At 40.3% G+C, this 23,627-nt stretch overlaps 1 protein-coding gene and 2 long non-coding RNA genes across 3 annotated transcripts; 2 read left to right on the top strand and 1 right to left on the bottom strand.

Moving 5' to 3' along the window:
- The first annotated feature begins 1,321 nt into the window (after positions 1–1,321).
- On the top strand, positions 1,322–3,629 carry LOC131301677 (uncharacterized). The gene is made up of 2 exons (XR_009191387.1): positions 1,322–1,725; positions 3,438–3,629. It is a non-coding gene; the product is annotated as an uncharacterized LOC131301677 (long non-coding RNA).
- A 12,610-nt stretch (positions 3,630–16,239) lies between these two features.
- Positions 16,240–23,063, top strand: LOC131301272 (uncharacterized). Its single transcript, XR_009191224.1, has 4 exons — positions 16,240–16,736; positions 17,132–17,268; positions 17,790–18,061; positions 22,496–23,063. It is a non-coding gene; the product is annotated as an uncharacterized LOC131301272 (long non-coding RNA).
- On the bottom strand, positions 19,141–22,787 carry LOC131301271 (D-galacturonate reductase-like). The gene is made up of 4 exons (XM_058327458.1): positions 22,474–22,787; positions 21,733–21,976; positions 21,433–21,612; positions 19,141–19,582 (listed from the first exon to the last, which is right to left on the bottom strand). The coding sequence occupies exons 1-4, from the start codon at positions 22,785–22,787 to the stop codon at positions 19,352–19,354; spliced, it is 969 nt and encodes a 322-aa protein (XP_058183441.1). The 3' UTR covers positions 19,141–19,351.
- Positions 23,064–23,627: the final 564 nt, after the last annotated feature.

A 23,627-nucleotide genomic window follows, 5' to 3' on the forward strand; every position in this document is an offset into this window, starting at 1 on the left:
AATGACCGGAAAGGGTTTCATCCGAATAATTTTTTATTGAACTTTATTGAACGGTTCAATAAATAACTGTTAAAATCAAGCCCTTTCCGGTTATTTTTTTGGCCAATTTTGTCATAGGCACTGTAAAGACCCGATATTTTTTTTAAATAAATAATAATAATTATCAAAAAATAATAATTATTTTGTTCGAAAAAAAATTATTTATGTTGTCACACCAATTTTATTCCAGTAATCGATCGTGCGCGTGCGTACCCGGCAAGTATTTTCCTTGTGCGTGTGTTGATCCGAACCAAACCCTACCCATTTTTTTAAAATTGGTTCTGCTGAGAGAAGGAACAAAATCCCACCCTTTACTCCCCAATTCCCTCACCATTCGACACCACAAAATTAACCACATGATAATACCCCTTAGGTTTTTACCCAAAACCCATTTAATACCATTCCATTTCTGCCATTGTCACCACCTTCTCTCACCATTACCACCGAAGCATCCCACCACCACCTCCTTATCGCCATTGCCGAGCTCCAACCGAACTACACCAACCCATTGCCATCTCCTCCGTTCACCACCCCCACCGAATTCCTCCACCTCCGGTCATCACCATCACCACCGTAGCCACCTTATTCTCCTCTTTCCACTGCGCCAGCCGGGTCACCACAGCTGTAGCACTACCAACTTCCGACTGAGCCCGCCGCCGTCACTCTGAACCGCCACGGAACCTCTCCGAAAATCTTTTTGCCAAATGAGAGGTAGTTCGGAACTCACCTCCCTAAATATATATTATATTCCGTATTGATTGTTTCGCGTTTCGGCATGATTGTATTTGAACCCAACGTCTCTGGTCGAGTTTGGTCTGAGACCCACTGTTTTATTTCGGAAATAATAGCCACTGCATTTTGCTTGGAATATTGTGGGAATAATTACAGTTGGCCCCTAGAGTTTGATCATGTTATAAGTTCAACTTAAGAATGCTAAAATGATATTTTATGCCCCGAAACTAATTAGTCCCGGTTCTAAGTTTTATCACCTGATTAGTTGTACCGAATAATTAATTTTATTGCACGATTAGTTTTATTGCATGATTGTTTTATCGCACGATTAATTGTTGCTAGCCTGTTAGTATGTTTCATAAAAATATGGAATTGTGTGATATTTTATTATACTGATAGATTGGACAAATAGGTTCTCGGGTTGGTTGTGAGGTGCAGATTTAACTTGTTAGACGTGAAAGTAGGATTAATGGAAAAGATAATAAAAGTGAGGCTAAGATTTGGATTCTGGGTTTGTGTAGAGACCCGTATTTTTTAGGTTGTATTTTTCTTTTGTAAACGTACGACACGTCGAGATAGACGGTACAGATATTTGGTGTGGCGTATTCGTGGAAGGATATAAGGGTGATTGTGCGAAAGGTGCACGTGTGAGTGTGTGGTGTGAGAAGTAGGGGATTACTCCCCCACCTTTATTATTTCTCCAGGAGGAGAAATATTCCCATTCTCTCTCTTTCTCACTCTCGGCTCTCTCTCTTCTCCTCTCCTCCGAAAAACTCCCTCCTCTTTTCTCTCTTCGATTTCATCTACCTAGGGTGTGATTCCGGACAAGGTCCGAGAATAAAAGTTGCTATACGAAGCACGGGCTTTCCGAATATCTAAGAAAATTCATGATCGGACCTCGTGGGAGCTCAGTTGACTTGGTCAAAAGGTCGGGTTTTGCTCAAAACCCTTGAGGTAGGGATTTCTTACTTGTTCTATGCGTTGATGAGTTGAATTTGTACCTAAATCTCGTGTTTGATTGTTGTTTTGAAGTGTATTGTTGGCCCTTGAAATCTGTGTATCGCGCTGAAATTTTCAGGCGCTACCTGTAGTCCATTTTTGGTCCTACTCGTAGCCACTGATCAGAAATTGAACATTTGTCCCACTACCCGTAGTCCATTTTCGATCCTACCTGTAGCCACTGCAAATTTTGTACGAACTCTTGTTCTCATATTCAAATGTCGTGGTTCGTTCCCATGAGTAGTGATATGTATCTTTATGAGTTCAATGACAGTAATTTATATTTAACGAGAAGTATGATGATAGCTTGACGTATATGATTGCTGAATGTTAAACGAGAACTTAAGACACTTTATGTGAGGAATATGATTGAAATGGAGCACACGAACACCGAATGCAAGTTATGAATTTTGTGACTTGGTGATGTAATAAGAATCGATGACATTAGTAATGAAACGGTTTAAGGAAACTTGAACGGGCCCGTCAATTGGCGTGGTGACCGGCAGGAGATGAACGGGGTCCCAAATACCCGGAATGAACGGGTCCACCTATTTGTGCGATGACCGGCAGGGAAGGAACGGGTCCACCTATTGGTGCGATGACCGGCAGGGGATGAACGGGTCCCAAATATCCGGAATGTGCACTTGGAACAAAAGCTTATTAACTATGAAACACGGGACACTTTGAATGTGATGGTGAACTAGATGATTGTTTCATTTTCGGCTTGTCGTTTTGTATCCTCGCGATTCGTCTCATTGGTTTCTCTAAATTTCTTGAGTATTCGTTCTATGGGATTTAAGCGTAGGAACCAGTAGACTGGGTTTAGTAGAGACTATTTGTGGTTAATATGTTATGTAGGATGCGAGAACATATCCAGAGGTATGGTGTGGACGTGTGTATTTGTCGATGTACGATATGACACTTTGTTTGTAATGAAAATGGGACAATGAATGATTGTTTGATATTGTGGACAATACAAATGAACGGATATCACCATGACCAATCGGTGATATGACCAGACCATGCAAATGAACGGGTATCACTATTTGGTAATATGACCGGACTACGAGCGATACATGCGAAGACTGTAAATGATGAAATGTGGAATAATGTCTGATTATTGAAAAAATGATGAAAGATTAGCTTTTTTAATCATTTTTTGAAAGGAAAAGGATTTTGATAACAAAATCCTTTGATATTCTTGAGCAAATCAATGATTTTCGATATTTGGGCACAAATCAACGGACTCCGGTATTCAAGCTTGAATCAACGGAGCTTGATCTGATTTTGTAATACTTTACTTTTTTTTTTTTGAAATCAGAAGGGAAAGTTTCATGGCGAAAGGGTTTGATGATGAATGAGGTGGAAGCGAGAAAGATTGTGGTATCATACGTGAAACGATGAGATGATTGAGGATTGATTATTGGTTGAGGTATACAGATGTGAGTTTATTAATGTTGTTAGTTTGATGTGTGAACAGTTAGGAATACTTATAAGACGTCTAGAACCCTATGGTCATAGTTCGCTTGTTTGTTGTGGTAAACCTTGTTTCCTTGTGTTCGCTTATTGAACTTCACTCACTTTTGGTGCATGTTCTTTTGCATTTTCACATAACGTAAGTATAGATTTCTCTACTGGGCTAGTGTAGTTCAACATATCATTTTCAGGTACACCACAGGAGCACAGTCATGGAGAGTATGGAGTGCATGCAGACATCATAGGCCAAAGTTATTTTCTAAAGTACTTGTCTTTCTTCGTAAATCGAACTGCATTGTACTATTTTCTCTAATTTGGAATACTGTATATGTTTGACAGATTTGTGAGATTCGGGAATTGTATTGTAATTTGGAGTATCGTATGTACTATTGCGAGGATTTGTATTTAAAAAATGGTATTATTAGTTATGTTAAAAATCGAGGGCGTGACAGTTTGGAACTCGTAGTGATGTATTGATTGGAGATTGATTGGTGGTGAATTTGTGAATTATTGGTTTACGAAACCCTGGGTACGGCATGGTGGTGGTCGGCTCTCAAATGCTGGGACGGGACATAAGGGTGGTATTGTGCTTGCGTCACAACCCGGGCTAGACGGCGCTTGAGCGTTGCCGGTGAAGTTTTATCTGAATTTATGGTCGCGGATGGGATACCCGAGTACATAACTTAGGTATCTTTCATCCGAATCTGAAAAAGGGGAGTCGGACCACACCAGTGGCTTGTGTTAGAAGTTAAGCGTAGGAACGGATCTGTGGATAAGATCCGAGATCTCACATAGGTTGAAGGATAGTAACGAAAGAAAAGTTAATTGTTCTCTTTTTATGTTATTCTTAATGCATTTCATTGATATATCTTATTGCTTGTAAGTTATGGGTTCGGGTGGGTATTGGCTGCTAAGTGTCATCCCTTACGGTACTATGTTGCCTTGGTAACTCGAACGTCAGGTACTGAAGACGGAACGGAGGCTACAAACGGAGGCGAGGAACCTTGGTTGCCTACACTTAGATGCTCTGACAGTTATTTGGTCATCTTATTTTGAAAACTTAAACGTTTAAATTTGGAAAGTGTAATAACTTGACTCGTTTGAAAACTTTAAACTAAATTCGATATGGTTGTAATATTATGACATGTGCTTTTGGAACATCTGACGTAGTAAATCGGATTTATCTTTTGAGAAATTGGTCTTTTACTATTTACTTAACGTTTTTGAAATTCGGGGCGTTAGAGGCACCCTTAAAATCATGTACTGAACACATTGAGCGGTTCGGATCATCAAAATTTGATTAGGAACTATGAGATTAAGATTTAGGGGTTATTTTAGAGTTTTTTTAGAGGTCCTTGGAACCGCCCCAATACATATATAGTAAAAGGCAATCCTTGGATTATTTAAAAGTGGGAATGGAAACATAATTGTTCAAAATGACCTGGATGGATACTTACATGAGATGAGAGGTTTGAGGATTGATATTTAAAAATCTCTTATTAGTAGTAGTGGAAAAGCTGCGAATAAAAACCATAACAATTCGATCTCTTCTTTCCTAAAATACATTATTGAAACATAAAAATCAAACCAAACTGAGCCTTAAGTTCTAATCACTTTGAGTCGGCTATATGAATCATTTTCCTCCATTGAGCTCTGTCAAGGGCCACTTATTCCCACAAACCTACTATACTCGTATCGTTGCGCACAATTGCATCTAATGTAAATTTTGGTCTACCTCTCCTCGTAGCACTGCTACCCAAAGCGATCCTATCCGCTATCTTAACTACTGCATTTCCTGGTCTAAGGTAGACATACCCAAATAACCTTAGCCTATTTTCCCTCAACTTCTCTTCTATGGGCGCTACACCTACCATGTCACAAACCGTTTCATTTCTAATCCTATCTCTTCTAGTTTTACCACACATCCACCTCAACATTCTCATTTCCGCTATACTCATCTTGTTCACCTGTTATTTCTTAATAGGCTAACATTCTGTCCCGTAAAACATTGATGGTTTGATGGTAGTTCCATAGAATTTTCCTTCAATTTTATGGGTACCCTCTTGTCACACTATACACCAGTAGCACTCCTCCACTTGAGTCACCCCATTTGGATCCTATGGGTCACATCATCGACAATCTCTCCATCTCTACTAATGATTGAGCCTGAGTACCTAAAATGATCACTCTTGGGTATCTTCTGGTCTTGGATCATCACCCTTTCAACGTGTGCACTGCTGGTACTACTAAATTTGCACACCATATACTTAGTTTCACTCCTACTTATTCGAAAACCCTTTGACTTTAATGCTTCCCTCCAAATTTCTAGTTTCGTATTAACACTTCTAGCGGTTTCATCTACGAGGACAATGTCATTTGCAAACATCATAAACCATGGGATATTCTCCTGAAATTGTCTAGTTAATTTATCCATAACTAAAGGCAAAAAGGTACGGGCTCAAGGTTGACCCTTGATGCAATCCTACAATGATTGAGAATTCACTCGTTTCCTCTACAGGTGATCGAATGGTAGTGACGGCACCTTTATACATGTCTCTAATTACCTCGATATACCCTTTGGTCACTCATTTTCTCTCCAGAACCCAACACATGATGTCTCTAGGTACCCTATCATAAGCCTTTTCTAAGTCTATAAAAACCATATGGAGATCATTCTTCTTTGCTCTGTGTTTTTCCACCATTCTTTTTAATAGATAGATAGCTTCCATGGTTGATCTTCCAGGCATGAACCCAAACTGTTTCTCTGACACTGTAGTCACCATCCTCAAGCGATGCTCAATAACTCTTTTCCCCAACTTCATCGTATGACTCATCAATTTAATACCTCTATAGTTGTTGCAACTTTGAATATCCCTTTTTTCTTATAGATAGGTACTAGAGTGCTCCTTCTCCATTCGTTGGGCATCTTCCTAGTCATAATAATCTTGTTAAACAACTTCATCAACCAAATCACCCCCAGGTCACCTAGACTTTTCCACACTTCAATAGAGATACCATCTGGTCCTAAGGCCTTACCCGGTTTCATCATTTTCAAAGCTTTAACCACTTTAAACTTCTATATTCGCCGATAAAATTCATATTCTATGTTCTCTCCAGGTACATATTCTTCCTCCCCACCAAAGCCTCCTTCATATTTCTCATTTAACAACTTCTCGAAATACGACTTCCATCTATCCCTGATCATATCGTCTTTTACCAACACCACCGAATCAATATCTTTTATACACTTAACTTGAGAAACGTCTTTAGCTCTCATTTCTTGCAACTTAACAAGTTTATAAATAATCTTTTTTTCATCTTTACTATCGAGTCTAGCGTAGAAATTCTCATAGGCTTTCAATTTAGTATCCCTAACGGCTTTCTTAGCTTCCTTACTAACTTGCTTATAACCCTGAAATTTTTTCTCATTCCGGTCCTTTTGCCACTTTTTACAGCACTCCTTCTTTACTTTTATCTTGGTTTGAATCTCGTCATTCCACCACCATGTCTCCTTAGAAATTGGATCTTTTCCCTTTGACTCCCTAAGAACTTCTGTCGATATTTTTCTAATATCGTCAGCTATGGTATTCCACATATTGTCACTATCTCATTCCACTCCCTACCATACTTCTTAAGACATTCTTTCCTTGAATACCTCTAGTTTCTCCCCTCTTAGGCCCCACCATTTAGTCCGTGGGCATTTTGTTTCCTTTCTCCTTCTAATATTCTCCTTGAGACAAATATCTAAAACCAAAAGTCTATGCTATGCTACTAGACACTCTCCAGGAATAACCTTACAATCCTTACAAGCCAAGCGGTCTGCACCTTTAACAAGAAAGTAGCCAAGTTGGCTTCTATTGGCTCCGCTTTTAAAGGTAATTAAATGCTCTTCTCGCTTCCTATAGAGAGTATTCCCCACTGTAAGGTCAAAAGCTACTGCAAAATCTAAAGAAAACGAATTTGAGAGTAAAAAACACAAAATACAAAAAAACAAAGAAAAACCTAATGAAGAAAATCCCAATCAAGCATGAGAAATCAACGACTGGTTCTCTTTATCGCTGGCAAAAAACTTTTATCCACAATCGCTAGAACAATGCGTCCATCATAAGAGAATTTTCTGGAGCCGTCAACAGAGTAAATTAAATGTCCAAACGAGAAATGATATGGACATGAATACGTACATACACTGATACGGGACACGAGAATTTTAAAAATGAAAATACGGACACGGCAGCGGAGGACATGCCACGTGTACAAGTATGTACTCTGTTTCTTTTCTTGTAAGACTGATATACTATAACAAACACGGACACATATGTCAGATATAGCTTTCATGAAATTCCGACGTACCCAAAAAAAAAAGATATGCGTAGCTTTCACATACTGTCACTTTGAATTTTTTTTTTTAAATCTTCTCATATATCTTTTTGTCTAAGATCCATGTGCTTCAACTCATGAGCTTGGTCTTAGTTCATCGTCAAGAAATGAAAGAAAACTTCCATCTCCAAGTTTTACTAAGACGTAGCTCTTTTGGGTGTGAAGTAGTGTCCAATCATGGATCTTTTGTTTATGAGGGTGGTGGCCAAACTAATGTTATTGATGGGGTGGTAAGCAATTGGATTTTGTGATGGTGTACATGGTGTGACATCCCACTTTTTCTGTAAAAAAAAAAATAATTTTGACGCAAATAATTAAATCTTCATTTTTCTTTTTCAAACTTCTTTCGAAATTTTTTATTTATTGTTTATTCTGTATACATTTATTTCAAAAATTCATCTAAACTCGAATAACTTATATTTTGTTTTGTTAGATAAGGTTAAGCTAATTTGAATGGTATACTTGAGTATGCTTTATACATTGGACTGGTTAGTGTTTTTTTTTTTTTAGTGAAAGAGCAAGAAATGCATTGATGATATGAAGAAGTACAGATATAGAGTTCACAACTGAAACAAAATACAACAACCAACAAAGCTACGGACATAAACATAAAGCATGCAGATTCGCAGTAGCGCCAGTCTAAAACGGTGTGCCCCTGGCAGCTGCTGAGGAAGAAGACGCTAGTGTTGCCTGCTTGGCCAGGCCGTGGGCGAGACGAACGTCTTGGCGGTCAACCTTGGTAATCCTACAAAAAGCTAACTTCAAAATTTCCAAGCCAAGGTTGCGCAACAAAAAGGTGTTGGCGAAGTGCGGCTCAGAGCGCCTTGCTAACTGCATGACAACATTTAAACAATCAAAATAAATGAAAACAACATTGAAATTGTGAAGTACAGACCATGCGACGCCCAAAAGAATGGCCATAAGTTCAGTTTGTAAGGGCGAGGCACTGTGGCATGCTACAGAACACTGTTGGAAGATAGTCCCATCATTATGGGTGGCATAGAAGCCTAGACCACTCCGTGGGTTGCTGGCTTTCCAAGCCCCATCAATATGCAAGTTAACCACTCGTTGTTCAAACATAATGTAAGGAGGATAGGGTTTGAGAACAAAGGTTGGTGGTGGCTGTGCGGGAGAGGAAATGTGGTTTCGGTTCGTAAGAACATTTCGAGTGTTCCATAGAGATGCTCGCTTAAACCAGAGAGAGCTGTCGTGAGCCACGGCTAAGGCAGAACTGCAAGCAAAAGGCCTAGCGGAAAAGACTTGCTCATTTCTTATTTTCCATATCGCCCACAGAATTGCAATGAAGTGACGGAAAGCGTCTAAGTCAGTGGCAGAGGGTGTGAGTTATAAAATCCAATCCAGAAGCCAATTCTTAAAAGAAATTTTTTTCCGTTTGGTCCACCGGGGTGGTTAAGAATGGGGATCCTGCCCAAACCGGAACCGTGAGCGGGCATTGCAAAAAAAGGTGGGTTAAGGATTCCTCATCTCCTGCACACAATGGACAGATGGGGGAGAGGTGGTGCATTCTAGAAGATAACCCTTTTTTGACAGCCAGGATTCCCTTGACGCATTTCCAGATGAACACTTTGAGTCGTTCAGGAAGATCCAAATGCCAAATGGTTTTCCAAACGTTAAATCCTTTATGTAAATTCGGGGGAACAGCTGAGATATCTGAGGAGTTTCGTGTGGCGTCATACAAACTCCGATACCCTGGTTGCTGGGATATCTGAGGAGTTTCGTGTGGCGTCATACAAACTCCGATACCCTGATTAGTGTTGAGTATAATGTTTTACCTTTTCGATTACTCTTGTCACTAATCTATCTACCTATTCATCTATATCTATCTATTTATATCTATATATTTTTTAAAAGTCTGACCAGTTTGTCGACTTTTTGTAGACCGAAACTGCCCTTGGACATTTTCTATACCCACGGGAATGCTGCCTCCTCCCAAACGGGAGGCGGGGGGCTGCTGCCCCGAGTTTTTCGGCCCACTCCGGTCTCGCTCTGATGATCTGAAACGTTTATTTTGTAGAGCTTGTCGAGTAGAATAATTATGCAAAAAATCAGCTTAATTGGATATTATTAAGTGCTTGATCGATAGCTTTTTATCTTAAAAAGAATGGATCCGAAACACTGGATCAAATCCACTTTAACCAATGGACCGAGAGTTATATGGGCTCCGATCAGGCAATTAATGATATCCAATTAAGCTGATTTTTTTCATAGTTATTCTACTCGACGAGCTCTACAAAGTGAACGTTTCAGATTATCGGAGCAAGACCGGAGTGGGCCGGGAAACCCGGGATAGCAGCACGCTGCTGCCCCCTTGGGGCAGCAGCCCCCCCGCGTCCTCCGAAACGGCACAACGAACACCTCTCTCTCACGCGGCATAGGTGTGGAGTGGTATTGCTTCGGTTTCACCGTTCTTTCACGGAAACACTGCCTCCAAAACAACAATAACAAAGCGGCACAACAGACACGACCATCAAAGTGCAAACTCATTGCAACAAATCTCTGTTGGTCTCTCTCTCGCTCTTGGCAAAGAGTAGAGGTGAGTCTTGTTTCAATTTCACCATGTCGTGTAAAGGATAAGGATCAAAATCCTTCACCATAGCAAAGTCCCTGCATCAAGCTTGTTAGTTAGGATAGAGTACATCCAAATGTTGTTTAAATATTTTGTATTCATTGTAAGCCTTATCTTGTAACCTCTTTATATACTCTAGCAAAAGATCAATAAAATCAACAAAGCAATTTCATAGCCCTATTACTTTATATGGTATCAGAGCACCTTCTACTCTAACGAGTTCCAAGATCTTTCTTTCCCCCCTTTTTACCATGACTAGCGACGCTTCAAATATCCCTCCGGTAACCTCAGTTGTTTCCGTTCCATCCACAGCTTCCAATTCCGTTTTGATCTCCATTAATGCCACTGCCCAACTTCCTCTTAAACTCTCCCCGACGAACTACCTCTCTTGGCGTGCGCAGTTCAATGCCCTTCTCATCGGGTACGACCTTATGGGCTACGTTGATGGCTCTCATTCATGCCCACCACAAAAAGTACTTGAAGCCCACAACCCTGCCTATACTTTTTGGCGGCGCCAAGATCAACTCTTGTTGCACGCCATTCTTGCCTCTGTTTCGGAACAAGTGACTCCTTTGCTTGCTTCTGCCACAACCTCGCATGAAGCTTGGACTAAACTCTCCAAACTTTATGCCAATCGCTCTCGCTCTCGCGTAATGAGTCTCAAGGATCGTCTTCACAAACCTCGTGACTCAAAGCCAGTAAGTGAGTACTTGCAGACTATCAAAACGATTTCCGATGAGTTAGCTCTCATCGACGCACCTGTTCTTGCTGATGACCTTGTCCTTTGCATTCTCAATGGCATTGGCGAGGAATTCAAGGACATTGCAGGGCCCCTTCGTACTCGTGACACCGACATTTCCTTTGAGGAACTCCACGACAAACTTGTGGACTATGAAACTTTCCTTCAACAAAAGGCAATCCCGAGTGCCTCTTCGGTGATCACTGCTCACTCCACCCACCACACCAATAATTTTTCCCAGTCTCGTGGTCCTACCAACAATCGCAATCCTACCAACAACCGCAATGGTTACCAACCTCGCCAGCAACATGTTCCGGCCCGTAATTATCACGGGTCCAATCCCAATCACAGTCGTCGCCCTGGCCAATCACCAGGCCAAGGCTACAAAGGGTTTTGTCAACTTTGTGATCACCAAGGTCACACCGCGAAACGGTGCCCCCGTGCGCGATCGCTCTCCTCTCAGGATCCCATTGCAAACTGCACTACTACCAACCGCTCCTCACCCCAAAATTGGCTTATTGACTCCGCTGCCTCCCACCATGTGACTGCGGATCTCGGCAATTTGTCTATCCATTCCGAATATGATGGCCCTGATGATATTATCATTGGTGATGGTTCAGGTTTGAATATCACCCACACGGGTTCCACTAAGCTCCCCACATCATCCCATCCTTTTTCTTTATCCAATGTCCTGTGCGTTCCTTCCATGAAAAAAAATTTGATTTCTGTTTCTCAATTTTGCAAAACTAATCAAACTTCTGTTGAATTTTTTCCATCTCATTTTTCTGTGAAGGATTTGCGCACAAGGGAGACTCTTATCCGCGGCCCGAATAAAGACGATGTGTATGAGTGGCCAAAGTCTGTGCATTTCTCACCAATAAAACCGTTGGCCATGATTGGTGTTAAGGCTGCCTTGCATGATTGGCACAAACGTTTGGGACATCCCTCCACTCGAACTCTTCAACATCTTATCAAGACCTTTTCTCTGCCATTGTCATCCGGTTCAAGTAACTTTAGTTCATGTAACTCGTGTCAATGTAATAAAAGCCACCGGCTACCGTTCAATGTTTCATCTCTCAAGAGTCGCGGTCCTCTTGATCTCATTTACACAGATGTTTGGGGTCCGTCTCCAATTGAATCTATTGACGGTTTTAAGTTTTATGTCATTTTTGTTGATCATTTCACAAAGTATACATGGTTTTATCCTCTCCAATATAAATCTGAGATGTTTACTTTGTTTCCCAAATTCAAAGCTCTTGTTGAAAATTATTTTCAAACATCAATTGTGTCTGTTTATTCCGACGGTGGCGGTGAGTATGAAAAACTTCGTCACTTTTTTGCCTCGCTTGGTATTTCCCACTTAACCACCCCACCATATAAGCCACAACATAATGGCTCGGCCGAGCGGCGTCACCGACATATTGTTGAAACTGGTTTGACCCTCATGCACCAAGCGTCGATGCCGCTATCTTTTTGGTCTCATGCATTTCAAACTGTTGTTTATCTCATAAATCGGCTTTCAACACCAATTCTTTCCAACAACATGTCTCCATTTGACGCCCTCTTTGGTGACTCCCCCAATTACTCTAAACTACGAATTTTTGGTTGCTTGTGTTATCCTTGGCTTCGTCCTTACGCGAAAAATAAACTTGAACCGCGATCTCGTCCATGTATTTTTCTCGGTTACTCGCTCACTCAAAGTGCATATAAATGTTTTGACCCTAGCTCTAACCGTGTTTTCATCTCTCGTCATGTGACTTTTGATGAATCAATTTTTCCTTTTGCATCATGTCAGTCCTCCTTATCCCGTGTCAACTCCACCACATTTAGCTCTTGGTCACCCACTGTACCAGTTACCTCTCCAGTCCTGTTTGACGTGCCTATCATGCAAGACTTGTCCCAATGCGCTCCGCGGCCTGCTAAAGATGCACAGTCTTTAATCCCATGCACATCGCCTATGCCTCTCCTCCCTTGTACCCGGTCCTCCACTCCATCTACCCATGTTGCGCCTGCCCCTCGTGGCCAAAACCAACCTCCTAACTCTACTCCATCAGAGTCCCAACAAAACTCACCCAAGAGTCCCATTCAAAATCCAACTCTATCCACTCCAAATTCCTTGAATCCAATCCACGGCAATTCAACATTATCCCCACCAAATTCAAACACCCCAATCTCTATCCCTTCCTCACGTCACTCTCCACCTTCACCAGTACATCCAAATCCCCTCCCCACCGACCCTACTCGCACCCATAGCATGACAACTAGATCACAAAATAATATTTTCAAACCCAAATACATAAATGTTACTACTAGACACAAGCTTCCTGAACCCATTGAACCCACCTGTGTCTCTCAGGCCATTAGGGAACCACACTGGCGTCATGCTATGTCGGAAGAGTTTAATGCTTTGATCCGCAACGGCACATGGGAGCTTGTTGCACGCTTGCCTTCTCAGAATTTAGTTGGGTGCAAATGGGTTTTTCGAATTAAGCGCAAACCAAATGGGAGCATTGACCGCTACAAAGCTCGACTGGTTGCAAAGGGGTTTCATCAACGGCCCGGCATTGATTACACTGAAACATTCAGCCCCGTTATCAAACCTACAACAATCCGAGTTGTTCTTTGTCTTGCTATTACTCAAGGATGGCCACTTCGCCAACTTGACGTCAATAATGCCTTTCTCCATGGATCTTTGTCCGAAGAAGTTTATATGTCTCAACCACCGGGGTTTATTGATCCACTTTTTCCATCACATGTTTGCAAACTGTGGAAATCTCTATACGGCCTCAAGCAAGCTCCGCGGGCATGGTACAATGAGCTAAGTTCCTTTTTGATCTCGTATGGTTTTCACAATTCCAAGTCAGACGCCTCATTATTCATTTATCAACATGATGGAATTCTTGTCTACTTTCTTGTTTATGTTGATGATCTCATTATTACTGGAAGTGATACAAGTTTTATTTCGCGGTTTATTGGTGCCATCTCTCATCGTTTCTCTGTCAAGGACTTGGGGGATCTTCATTTTTTCCTTGGCGTTGAGGTTATCTCAACTCCAACCGGGCTGTTTCTTTCCCAACACAAATATATCCGCGACCTTATCAATCGGACAAACATGGCTGGAGCAAAAGAAGTGAGTACGCCGCTACCCACAAGTGGGTCTCTTACTTTGCATGATGGTTCTTCCTCTACCGATGCGACTGATTATCGTAGTGTTATTGGGGCCCTTCAATACCTTGCTATTACACGTCCCGACATTGCTTTTGCAGTCAATAAATTGTCTCAATTTATGCACAAACCATCCGAAATCCATTGGACAGCTGCCAAAAGACTACTTCGGTATTTAAAGGGAACCATCCACCACGGTCTTTTTCTCAAACGTCATGCTACTCCATTCTTGCATGCATACTCGGATGCTGATTGGGCCGGCAACCATGATGATCGCACCTCCACCACAGCTTGCATTATTTATCTCGGTGGGAATGCAATATCATGGAGTTCTCGCAAACAACGTTCTGTTTCTCGGTCTTCCACAGAGGCAGAATATCGAGCCGTGGCGACTACCACCGCTGAGCTACTTTGGCTACAATCCTTACTTGGCGAACTCGGGGTCTCTATCACCAAATCACCGGTGATCTACTGTGACAATGTAGGAGCCACTTATGTGTGTGCCAATCCTGTGTTCCACTCCCGCATGAAACACATTGCAATTGACTTCCATTTTGTCCGTGATTTGGTTTCAAAAGGCCTTCTCACAGTCTCTCATGTGGCCACAGTGGACCAGCTTGCTGATGCACTCACCAAACCGTTGTCTCGTCAACGTCTATCTCTTCTACGGTCCAAGATTGGTGTCTTCGATGGGAGCACCATCTTGCGGGGGCGTGTAAAGGATAAGGATCAAAATCCTTCACCATAGCAAAGTCCCTGCATCAAGCTTGTTAGTTAGGATAGAGTACATCCAAATGTTGTTTAAATATTTTGTATTCATTGTAAGCCTTATCTTGTAACCTCTTTATATACTCTAGCAAAAGATCAATAAAATCAACAAAGCAATTTCATAGCCCTATTACTTTATAGTAATTATTATGTTTTCTAGTTGTTTCCTGACGAAGGCGACATGTACCTCATCCAAAATTATAGGAGTCCTTTCACGTGATTTGCCTTCTAACCGTTTGATACAACGATCCAATGACAACAAAGGTGTGGGTCTTACTTCAACTTCACCATTGCTTATACGTTGTTCGACTGTTTTCTGATGAGGCAGCATGTCCGTCATAATGAGCATGGTCCTTTCATGTGATTTGCCTACCAATTGTTTGATACAATGATCCAATGACAGTAAAAAAAAAAAAAAAAAAACCCATCACACACCCACGCAACAAAGTGTTAAATGAGAATGAGTGCTTCAGTGTATAATGTCCCTTAGTTTGATGAATCACCGTTCTCCTCACCCTACATGGAATATAATTTACGAGAACTGCTTTTAAATGCTCTACTTGTGAACAATTATGCTTTGCTGATTTACCATTTCATTATCCCCTACATGCATTTGTGCCCAATCAACAAAAAGCCCTAAACAGACATGCCAATTTTGACCCCCATTAGCTTCCTCCTGAAGTCCTTTGTTCTTTCCAAACCTTCCCATTGAGTACTAAGTTCTTATTCGCGTCCTACTTTAATCTGGTCTGCAGTTTGTGAAGGTTGGTATCTTGGGTTGTGACATTCCCAACCACAAAGGCCGCCATTTTATAGCCACAAAATCAAATTCTAATGACTTTCTTCATTGCAAAGATGCAGACACAAAGACGAATACCCACATTCCTTTAAATCTCCTATATATCTTTTGCTCCCGCTCCCTCATCTCTTGAAAAAAAGGACAGTGCTATGTCTCTTTCAATCTCTAGGTTTATATACGTATCATTTTTGGTAGCTTATGTACACAATGTGCGAAAACTTATATGGCTTTGAGTTCTCTTCTGAAACTGATATGGTTCAACTCCTTTTAGATTTCGATTTAACAAGGAAGTGTGTAGTTTGGCGTTAATCCGGGTGTCAATGGAAAGCCCTATTAGAAGTAGTGCAGTGAAGTGATTTGTGGTCACTGCAGAACTTTTAAAGTCAAGTTTTCATACTTCTTTATTGATCTTGTACACTTTGATGTGTTGAATATTACAAGATCTTGTTAACTGAAAATGTGTCTAATATTGCATGGAGGAAGTTAAACTTTTTTTGCAAACAACCCCCCCCCCAAAAAAAAAAAAAAACAAATATATATATATATATATATATAAAATAAAATAAATGTTTTTTTCCTCATGTAGTTTTATTGGTTTAATTCTTATATTTTAGGCAGCAAAGGTAAAACACATATCAATGCCTTCGTTATTCTAACATTTGTGCTCCTTGCCTCGAATCTCATTCTTCAAGTCGCTTAGAAGATTGATATTCTTACTTATTTATTGTCACCCCCATCAACGTTACATCCCAAGCATTCGCAAAGTCATAGAATTTGGCTCTTTGGTTGCCGTGGAACCCCGAGTAATATACACCCTACTAGCATCTCTCTCTCTAATGTAGATTTTTATCAATTTGTTTAGTGTTTAAGTATAATATGTCTTGATCCAACCAACTAAAATTCCAGTCACATTACGCATTTAGTTCCCCCGGTTAAGTGCCAGGGAACCTCTTGACCCGAATTCCATTTTATAATCACAGACCTGCTACTTTCAAATTATCGTCACCTGTTATACAATTCAAGGTAATAAGCACAGGCTTGAGAAATCCATACAGGTGATGTACTGATGTTGTATCATCCTATTTCAAATGTAGTCACAGTTCTTTCTTGCAAATATGGATTTCCTTTTATTGAAGATGAGACGTACTACATCTATGAAAATAAGTTATTCTTTTTTCCCTGATCGGCATTCCTATATGTTATCCTTTTGCAGTTCTTAACAGTTGTTTTCCTGAATTTCCTCTCTTAACTTTTAAAGATACCACAAAGAACTTGAGAGGGTTTTTTCTTCCTTTATATATACCACTGTGTCTATTAAAGCATTGATTCTTATGAAGAGTCAACTTGTACTTTTTTTTCCCTTCTTTTAAAGATTTTAACTTTAAAGATACAACTGTTGAATTTGAACAAAGATATTTATATTGATTTTTCAAATATTGCTTTTTTGCAGGAATGTAGCTTGTAAGACCAATTCCTCATGTGAGGGAAGTTGGCCTTGCATATAAGTTTGAGAACCTGCTGATTTGAGTTTTTGATGATGCCATATCAGATTAGCAAGTTGGAAACCGAGGCTCAATTTCCAACATGGTAAACTTTCTTGTCACATAAGTGTCCATCGGCAATACATGTGGTGCCTTTTTTTGATATGAATTCCCACCTTCTAAAAATGACTTGACATTCTGGACCTTGGGTGCCTTTAGAAATCACGTATATGTCAGAATGTTTTGGACAATCGAGCAAGTAGTTGTAGGTAAAATGAAAACTTTGGTACTTCAACTAGCTCAAGTGCTTGGGTGCTTGTTTTGAGTTCACTTTGGTCTTACACATTCAACCTCTCCCATTTTATCTTGTAACTATTTTCGCTCGATGTTCTTGTCATTACACAAACGAGATAAAATATTTCTGACATGTTATCATACAAGTTATTGGTGTTATTGTCAAAACCATTACTTCCAACATCATGCACTTCAGCTACTTTCATAACAAAACAAGGGTAGTCTCTCCGAGCGTGATGCTTGGTTTCGACCCTTGTCTCTAGCAGTTGCAGCTTCCCCTTCCGGTGTAGTTGGAAAGAAAATGAATAGTGATTCTCAATTTACACGTTGCAGATTGTTGTTTACTCATTTTGGATTATCTAGCCAAGGCGTTAGACTTTCTTCAAATTGTTTTGCTTTTTCATACGCTGCTGTCGATAAATTAAATAGCTGGGTCCAGCAGCGACTAATGTCTTCTTTCTCCGGCCGACGACCTAGAAGGATGTAGCTAAACCAAATAAAGGCAACGATGGAAGAGCAGTAGAAGACAACAATATTGAGCGCTGCAGAGAAGAGAGGAAGAAGGCCTATGAAATTGAGCGCTCAAATATTGCTCCACGAACTCGGTAAATCAGTTATTCTATCATCTTTATTTCAAATATGAGTAATCTTTCAATTCCAATGTTATTTTTCTTCTTCTAGTTTTCGTTGCTGAAAGAATTCTGATTTGGTGTTCAAAAGGCGATATTCCTCGTGCCTTTTTTTTCCCCCTCTTCAAAATTGATTATAATTCGAGGATATAATGATCACTTGTATTCCCATCTGAGAACACTTGGTTCTACTATCCTAAGTCACATAATGCGTGCGCGGATGCAGGAGCGTGAAAGCCTCTTTCAAAACTCCATCAAACAACTAGAATTCGTGAGTGTGAGGATTAAAAGCATGAACGCAGAGCGAAGATTGAGTGCGGTAGCGAAGGAAATTTTAAAGGATTATGTGACTAAGCTACTATCGAATATGTTTACAGTTTACCCATATTTGTTTTTATAACCGGATGTCCGGGCTAGTTTGTGCGCACTTTAACTAATTATGGGGCCTTGAAGTTAGCTCTCAGGCAAACCCTCCAATGGGCCCCAAGGTTTGGAATGTTTTGGCCTTCTTGGGATCTAACTTACGATCTCTCGAGGGGCAAGTCCTTTAGTTGCTTTTTCATACCCACTTGGCCAAACCCTTGGGGTTTGTTTACCCATATCTGTTAGTGACAAGATATTTTTCTTTCCCATTTTCTGGTTTTATGGATCTTCATAACGTTGAGATGCTATTTATATTCGATATTTCTTTTGAATGCATTCTCATAACAATCTATATATATCACATTCCTCTAATACGAGTTTGCAAAGGAGTAATTAAACTAGAGCCCTTTAAAGGGCTTTTGTTCGTTGGATGTAAGCTGGTGCAGACCGTGCAGTCAATCATATTTGATTTTGTTTTCCAAAATATTTGCTTCTGCGTTTTCTCTTTTCGCCTTTTTATTGCTTTCAAATTCTTTTGGTATTAGCTTCGAGCCTCTGAGGGGTTCAGGCTGTGCTATCTCTCTCCCTCATCAATGCCCTCGTAGCATAATATGCCTGTCATATTAGGTCGAATTCCAGAATGATAGGAGTGCAAAGCTTACCATGCCCTTTTCACTTAAGCTGACACTGTGGGAGCAGAAAATCATGCCTTAATACATCATGTCCATCTCAGTGTAGATAGAAATATTTTATTTGTGGTACATATGAAGGCAAACTATAGCTCTAAATATTGTATAAAGAGTGAAACAAAAGTTCAAAATCTTCTCATACAAGCATGAACGTACTGAGTGTCTTTTATTTATCGTCCTTCTTTGAGCACCAGGGAAAGTTAAAGAAGAAACTTTAAGCCTCTGAATCTTGCTCCAACTCTGCCTCTATCTCCAACAAAAAATCGTGAGGTCCAAAAATAGAAGTCAAGGTTGATCCTTTGCGCTGAGGTAGCTGATTGATCTTGTGTGATTCTTCCTCTGTCAAGCACCAATCAAATATATCAAGGTTTTGCCTCATCCTTTCCTTGTTGAAGCTCTTTGGTATCATACTTGCCCCTTGCTCATACACCCATCTCAGAGAGACCTGCAAGAACCATTTTTCAATCCGATGCTTTGAATGTTTGGTATTGTTAACGAGTAATGAGAGAAATCCTTTTGGCACTATTGCAGAAACCCCGATTCATAGTTGCTTCTTTGCATTTGAGGATACAGAATATACATAAAAGGGGTCATACTTATTTCACAAGACTATCTTACACCAGGATATCGGAGAGGTGGTTGCTCGGCACCACCCCCCACCCCCCCCCCCCCCCCCCCCCCCCCCCCCCCCTCTCTCTCTCTCTGTGACTTTCATTTAGTAGCCAGAGCTTGGCAGTAACGAAACCAAAGAGAATGATATGGAAGCTGAAATGAAGAAATGTAGAATTGCTCCTAGAATTTCATGCTTCGTTTCCCGTTGAATGAAGACAGTCGATTGTCTCCTTGGCAACAACCAAATTTTTTTATGAATATCGCGTAAAGTAGGAAATGACGGAACTGTTAGTTTGATTTGTGTGTCAGAGTTCTAGAATCATAAGAAGGATAGCTCAAAGAGCTTAGTTTCCTGTGCGTGATGGGACTAAAAGCTACAATTCTATTTTTGGACCGGTTAGGAAACAAAGTAATTGTGGTTGAAAGATTGACGAGAAGAATAGCAGCTATTAGTAACATACAAACACTGACCGAGTTCATAAAAAGTTCAAGCATGCTCATGTGCTCACGTGTTTAAGCATGCTCATATAAGAGCGGCAGAGATGAAGAGAGAATGGGAGAAAGTGCTTGTAAATAATTTGAACCCTGGAAAACAACAAACACGACAATAAACTAAAGGACTTAGATAATTGTAATAGGCTGCCAAGTTGTGGTTAACTAATTGGTTCTGGGTACTCTGTAAAGCACGGATTTTCAGACACCAAAAACCTGGTGTGAAGATCGAAGTATGCAAAATTATTGAGTTACATGGTCCTGTTGGAAGTTAAGTTCTTTCGGTTGCTTTCAGATTTATTGAAGTACAACTCCATTAGTTCATTCAATTCGTTGGGAAAGAAATTAAACAAATATACCAATAAAATTCTTAAATGCAAATCAGAATACTAGGTTATACTTCAGTTAGTATTAAAATATGATTAGCCTGAAGTTTCTGATCAATATTCCTAGTTGCTGGCTTTAGCAGCAGGTAAGAGTTCTCAAAGATAGTAAGAAGGAGTAGCATCAATTTAAAGTTTATAATGAAGTCAGCGGCAAAGAAAAAGAGACCACACGAGGGGGTACTGGACTACCGGCGCTTCCAAAAGCCATGCAGAAAATACAGCTTCAACCATACATGCGGATTAGCTGCCATATTGACTACTAATAGCTACACTGAGAGAGAGTCACACCTAGATAGATGGATAGGAACTACAAAAGGGATAGCTTATTTCTGAGAGGTCGTGGTTCGCTGTCACTTGTCTCCCGCTTTTGTTACTGTTAGGTTGAGGAACTCTCCCAGGAGCTTATGAGGAACTATCACCTAGGTTGGTTTCATTAGCTGACTTTATATGATCACTTGCTGCTTTTTGATTTCTCCTTGTCACTTTTCACCTTGAACGAAGGTACGTTTCAAATCCTGATGTTGATTTCATTATGAAATCGCTGACAAGCATGATCACTAAGAAAGTTAGCTGACCTAACGGAAAATCCCTTAGCTTTTGAGTTCTCTATTTCTTGTTTCCTTTCTGTCTTTTCTGTCCTCTCCACTCACTTAATTTTCTGTATTTCGTTACTTGAAAATCAGTTTTGCCAGTGATTAGGGTCAATGCCAGATATGAGAGCAACACTATTTTGAACTAAACAATCGAGTGATATAGTGTTTGAGCAAACATATATAGCATACAAGAGACACTTTAGTGGAAATACCTGGGCTGTGGTTTTTCCTTTAGCCTTGGCTATTTCGTTCAGCACATCACACCCTACAATTCTGTTGTCTCCCCATCTAGTCCCATTAGCACCCAAAGGAGAGTAAGCAGTGATATGAATACCTTTTTCCTTGCAGAACTCCCTCAACTTCTTTTGTCTCCAAAATGGGTTCAGCTCCACCTTTTCGCAACAATAAAAAACCATCTTACCCCTCAAATTGCTTGTCATGCATATATAGTTAGATACTAAATATGCGTAGAAGCAAATATTTCAAAATTTTGGTTAAGACTGCAGGCTTACTTGGTTGACGGCAGGAGGAATTTTGGCGAAGGAGAGGAGATGTGCAAGCATCTTGCAGGAGAAATTACTGACACCAATGCCCTTGGTGAGACAGAGATTTTGGCATTCCTCCATTGCTTCCCACACTGACTCGATATCTAAAGGCTTTATGGCCTCTTTTGGAACTGGGGTTTTGGTCATTTGTTGGGTCAACCGGAGCGGTAAATGTATCAGATACATATCAATATAGTCCAACTGAAGATTCCTGTTGAAAAACACAAACTGTTTAGTTAACAGGTTCAAATCAAGGAAAAAAAATTTGTTCCGTTTTCAACTGAAATGAAACATTAGTAGTGGAATCTGAAATTCTAATATTTCCACGAAATTGCACAGACACACTTCGAAACGCTAGGAATCAACTGAAATGTAACCAGGTTAAAAAAAGAAACAGAAATTCGTTCTGTTTGCTTAGCAACCGAAATGAAACATTATTGGGATGCGAAATTTGAATGTTACTACCAAAAAGTACACGTTGAAACAGGTCGAAAGAATGAGTTGCTTCAGCACCTACTAGAAACATTCAACAATGACTAATAATCATTCATGTCTAAATTCATTGGACATCTCTCAAGTTTCCGACTGAAATGTTTTAGAAACCTTTTTATTTCCTAGACGACCAGATCGTAATGGAAATTTGATCCTTGGGTTCAAACATCAAAGTACTGGTGTTTTTATTTGTACGTGCGTGGACACACAACTTACTTGAGGCTCATTTTAATGGCAGAAACGATTTGGTCACGCTCAGCGAAGGTGCACCATAGCTTGGTGGTGATGAAGAACTCATCACGTGATTTGACGAGGCCGAGACTCAGAGCTTCGGCTATGGCTTCCCCAAGAGGCTGCTCGGAGCCGTAGGCAAAGGCGGTGTCGAAGTGGTGGTAGCCTGCTTTGATGGCTTCAAGGACTGCTGCTTTTGTGGTCTCTGAATCAACCCTTGGGTCTGCCACGGTTCCCAGGCCGATGGCCGGTATTGTCTTGCCGGAGCAGCCCAAAGGTACCTCAGGTACGACGCCCATTTTCTTGCTCAACACTTTGAGTTGTAATTTCTCTGTGAAAAAGTCCTCGATGTACGCAAATTTAACGGTAAGTGTGTATATATTTGTACTAGTATAAAGTGGCAGAAAATCATGTGCATTGACTGGCTTCTCGTTTGGATCATGAGAGCTGTGATGTTGGTCAATTTGGGTGGCCTTATTTTTTTCATCGGATTCGTGCGAATTTTCTTGTTCAAAAGAGGGACAGGACCAACTTTTGTCGGTCACTTGTGGTGGCCTTATTTTGTTACATTCAAATCCGAAGACTTAAAATTCCGCTAAGTTTTTTGGGCTTGAGAGTTTTGTCCTTATTAAATTTTGCGTGCGTTAGTTTTGCGCCAAATTTTTGTGGATTATTGATTTGTCTCGACGAGAGAAATTAAAAAAACGAAATTTTCTTACTTTTACCCTAATATTTTTGGAAATATCTAAGATAAAGCCACAAAAGCCCACTAATGAATGAGATTATTTTTGAATAAGGACAAAACTCTAAAAAAAAAACCCAAAAAGCTTGGCAAAACTTGGCTTTAAGATGATGTTTTAGCTTTACTATTAACTTTTTTGCTCTATAAAATTTTAGCCGTGAATAAGTTTTTTACAATAGCAACCAATCGCGACCGTCCAAATTTGTATGGGGCGGTTGAGATTTTGGAAAATGATGGCCAATAACGTGTTTTGATAATTAATATCCGCTAAGGACACTATTTTAATGAAACTTATTCGGGAAAAAGTTTAACTCTTCTTTGAAAAAGTTTCATTAACACCCGGACCGTTCAAAACATTGGCTTTGTAAATAACTATTCACGGCTCTAGTGTTAAAAA

This window comes from Rhododendron vialii, chromosome 9a (assembly GCF_030253575.1).
Source record: "Rhododendron vialii isolate Sample 1 chromosome 9a, ASM3025357v1".
Lineage (NCBI taxonomy): Eukaryota > Viridiplantae > Streptophyta > Magnoliopsida > Ericales > Ericaceae > Rhododendron > Rhododendron vialii.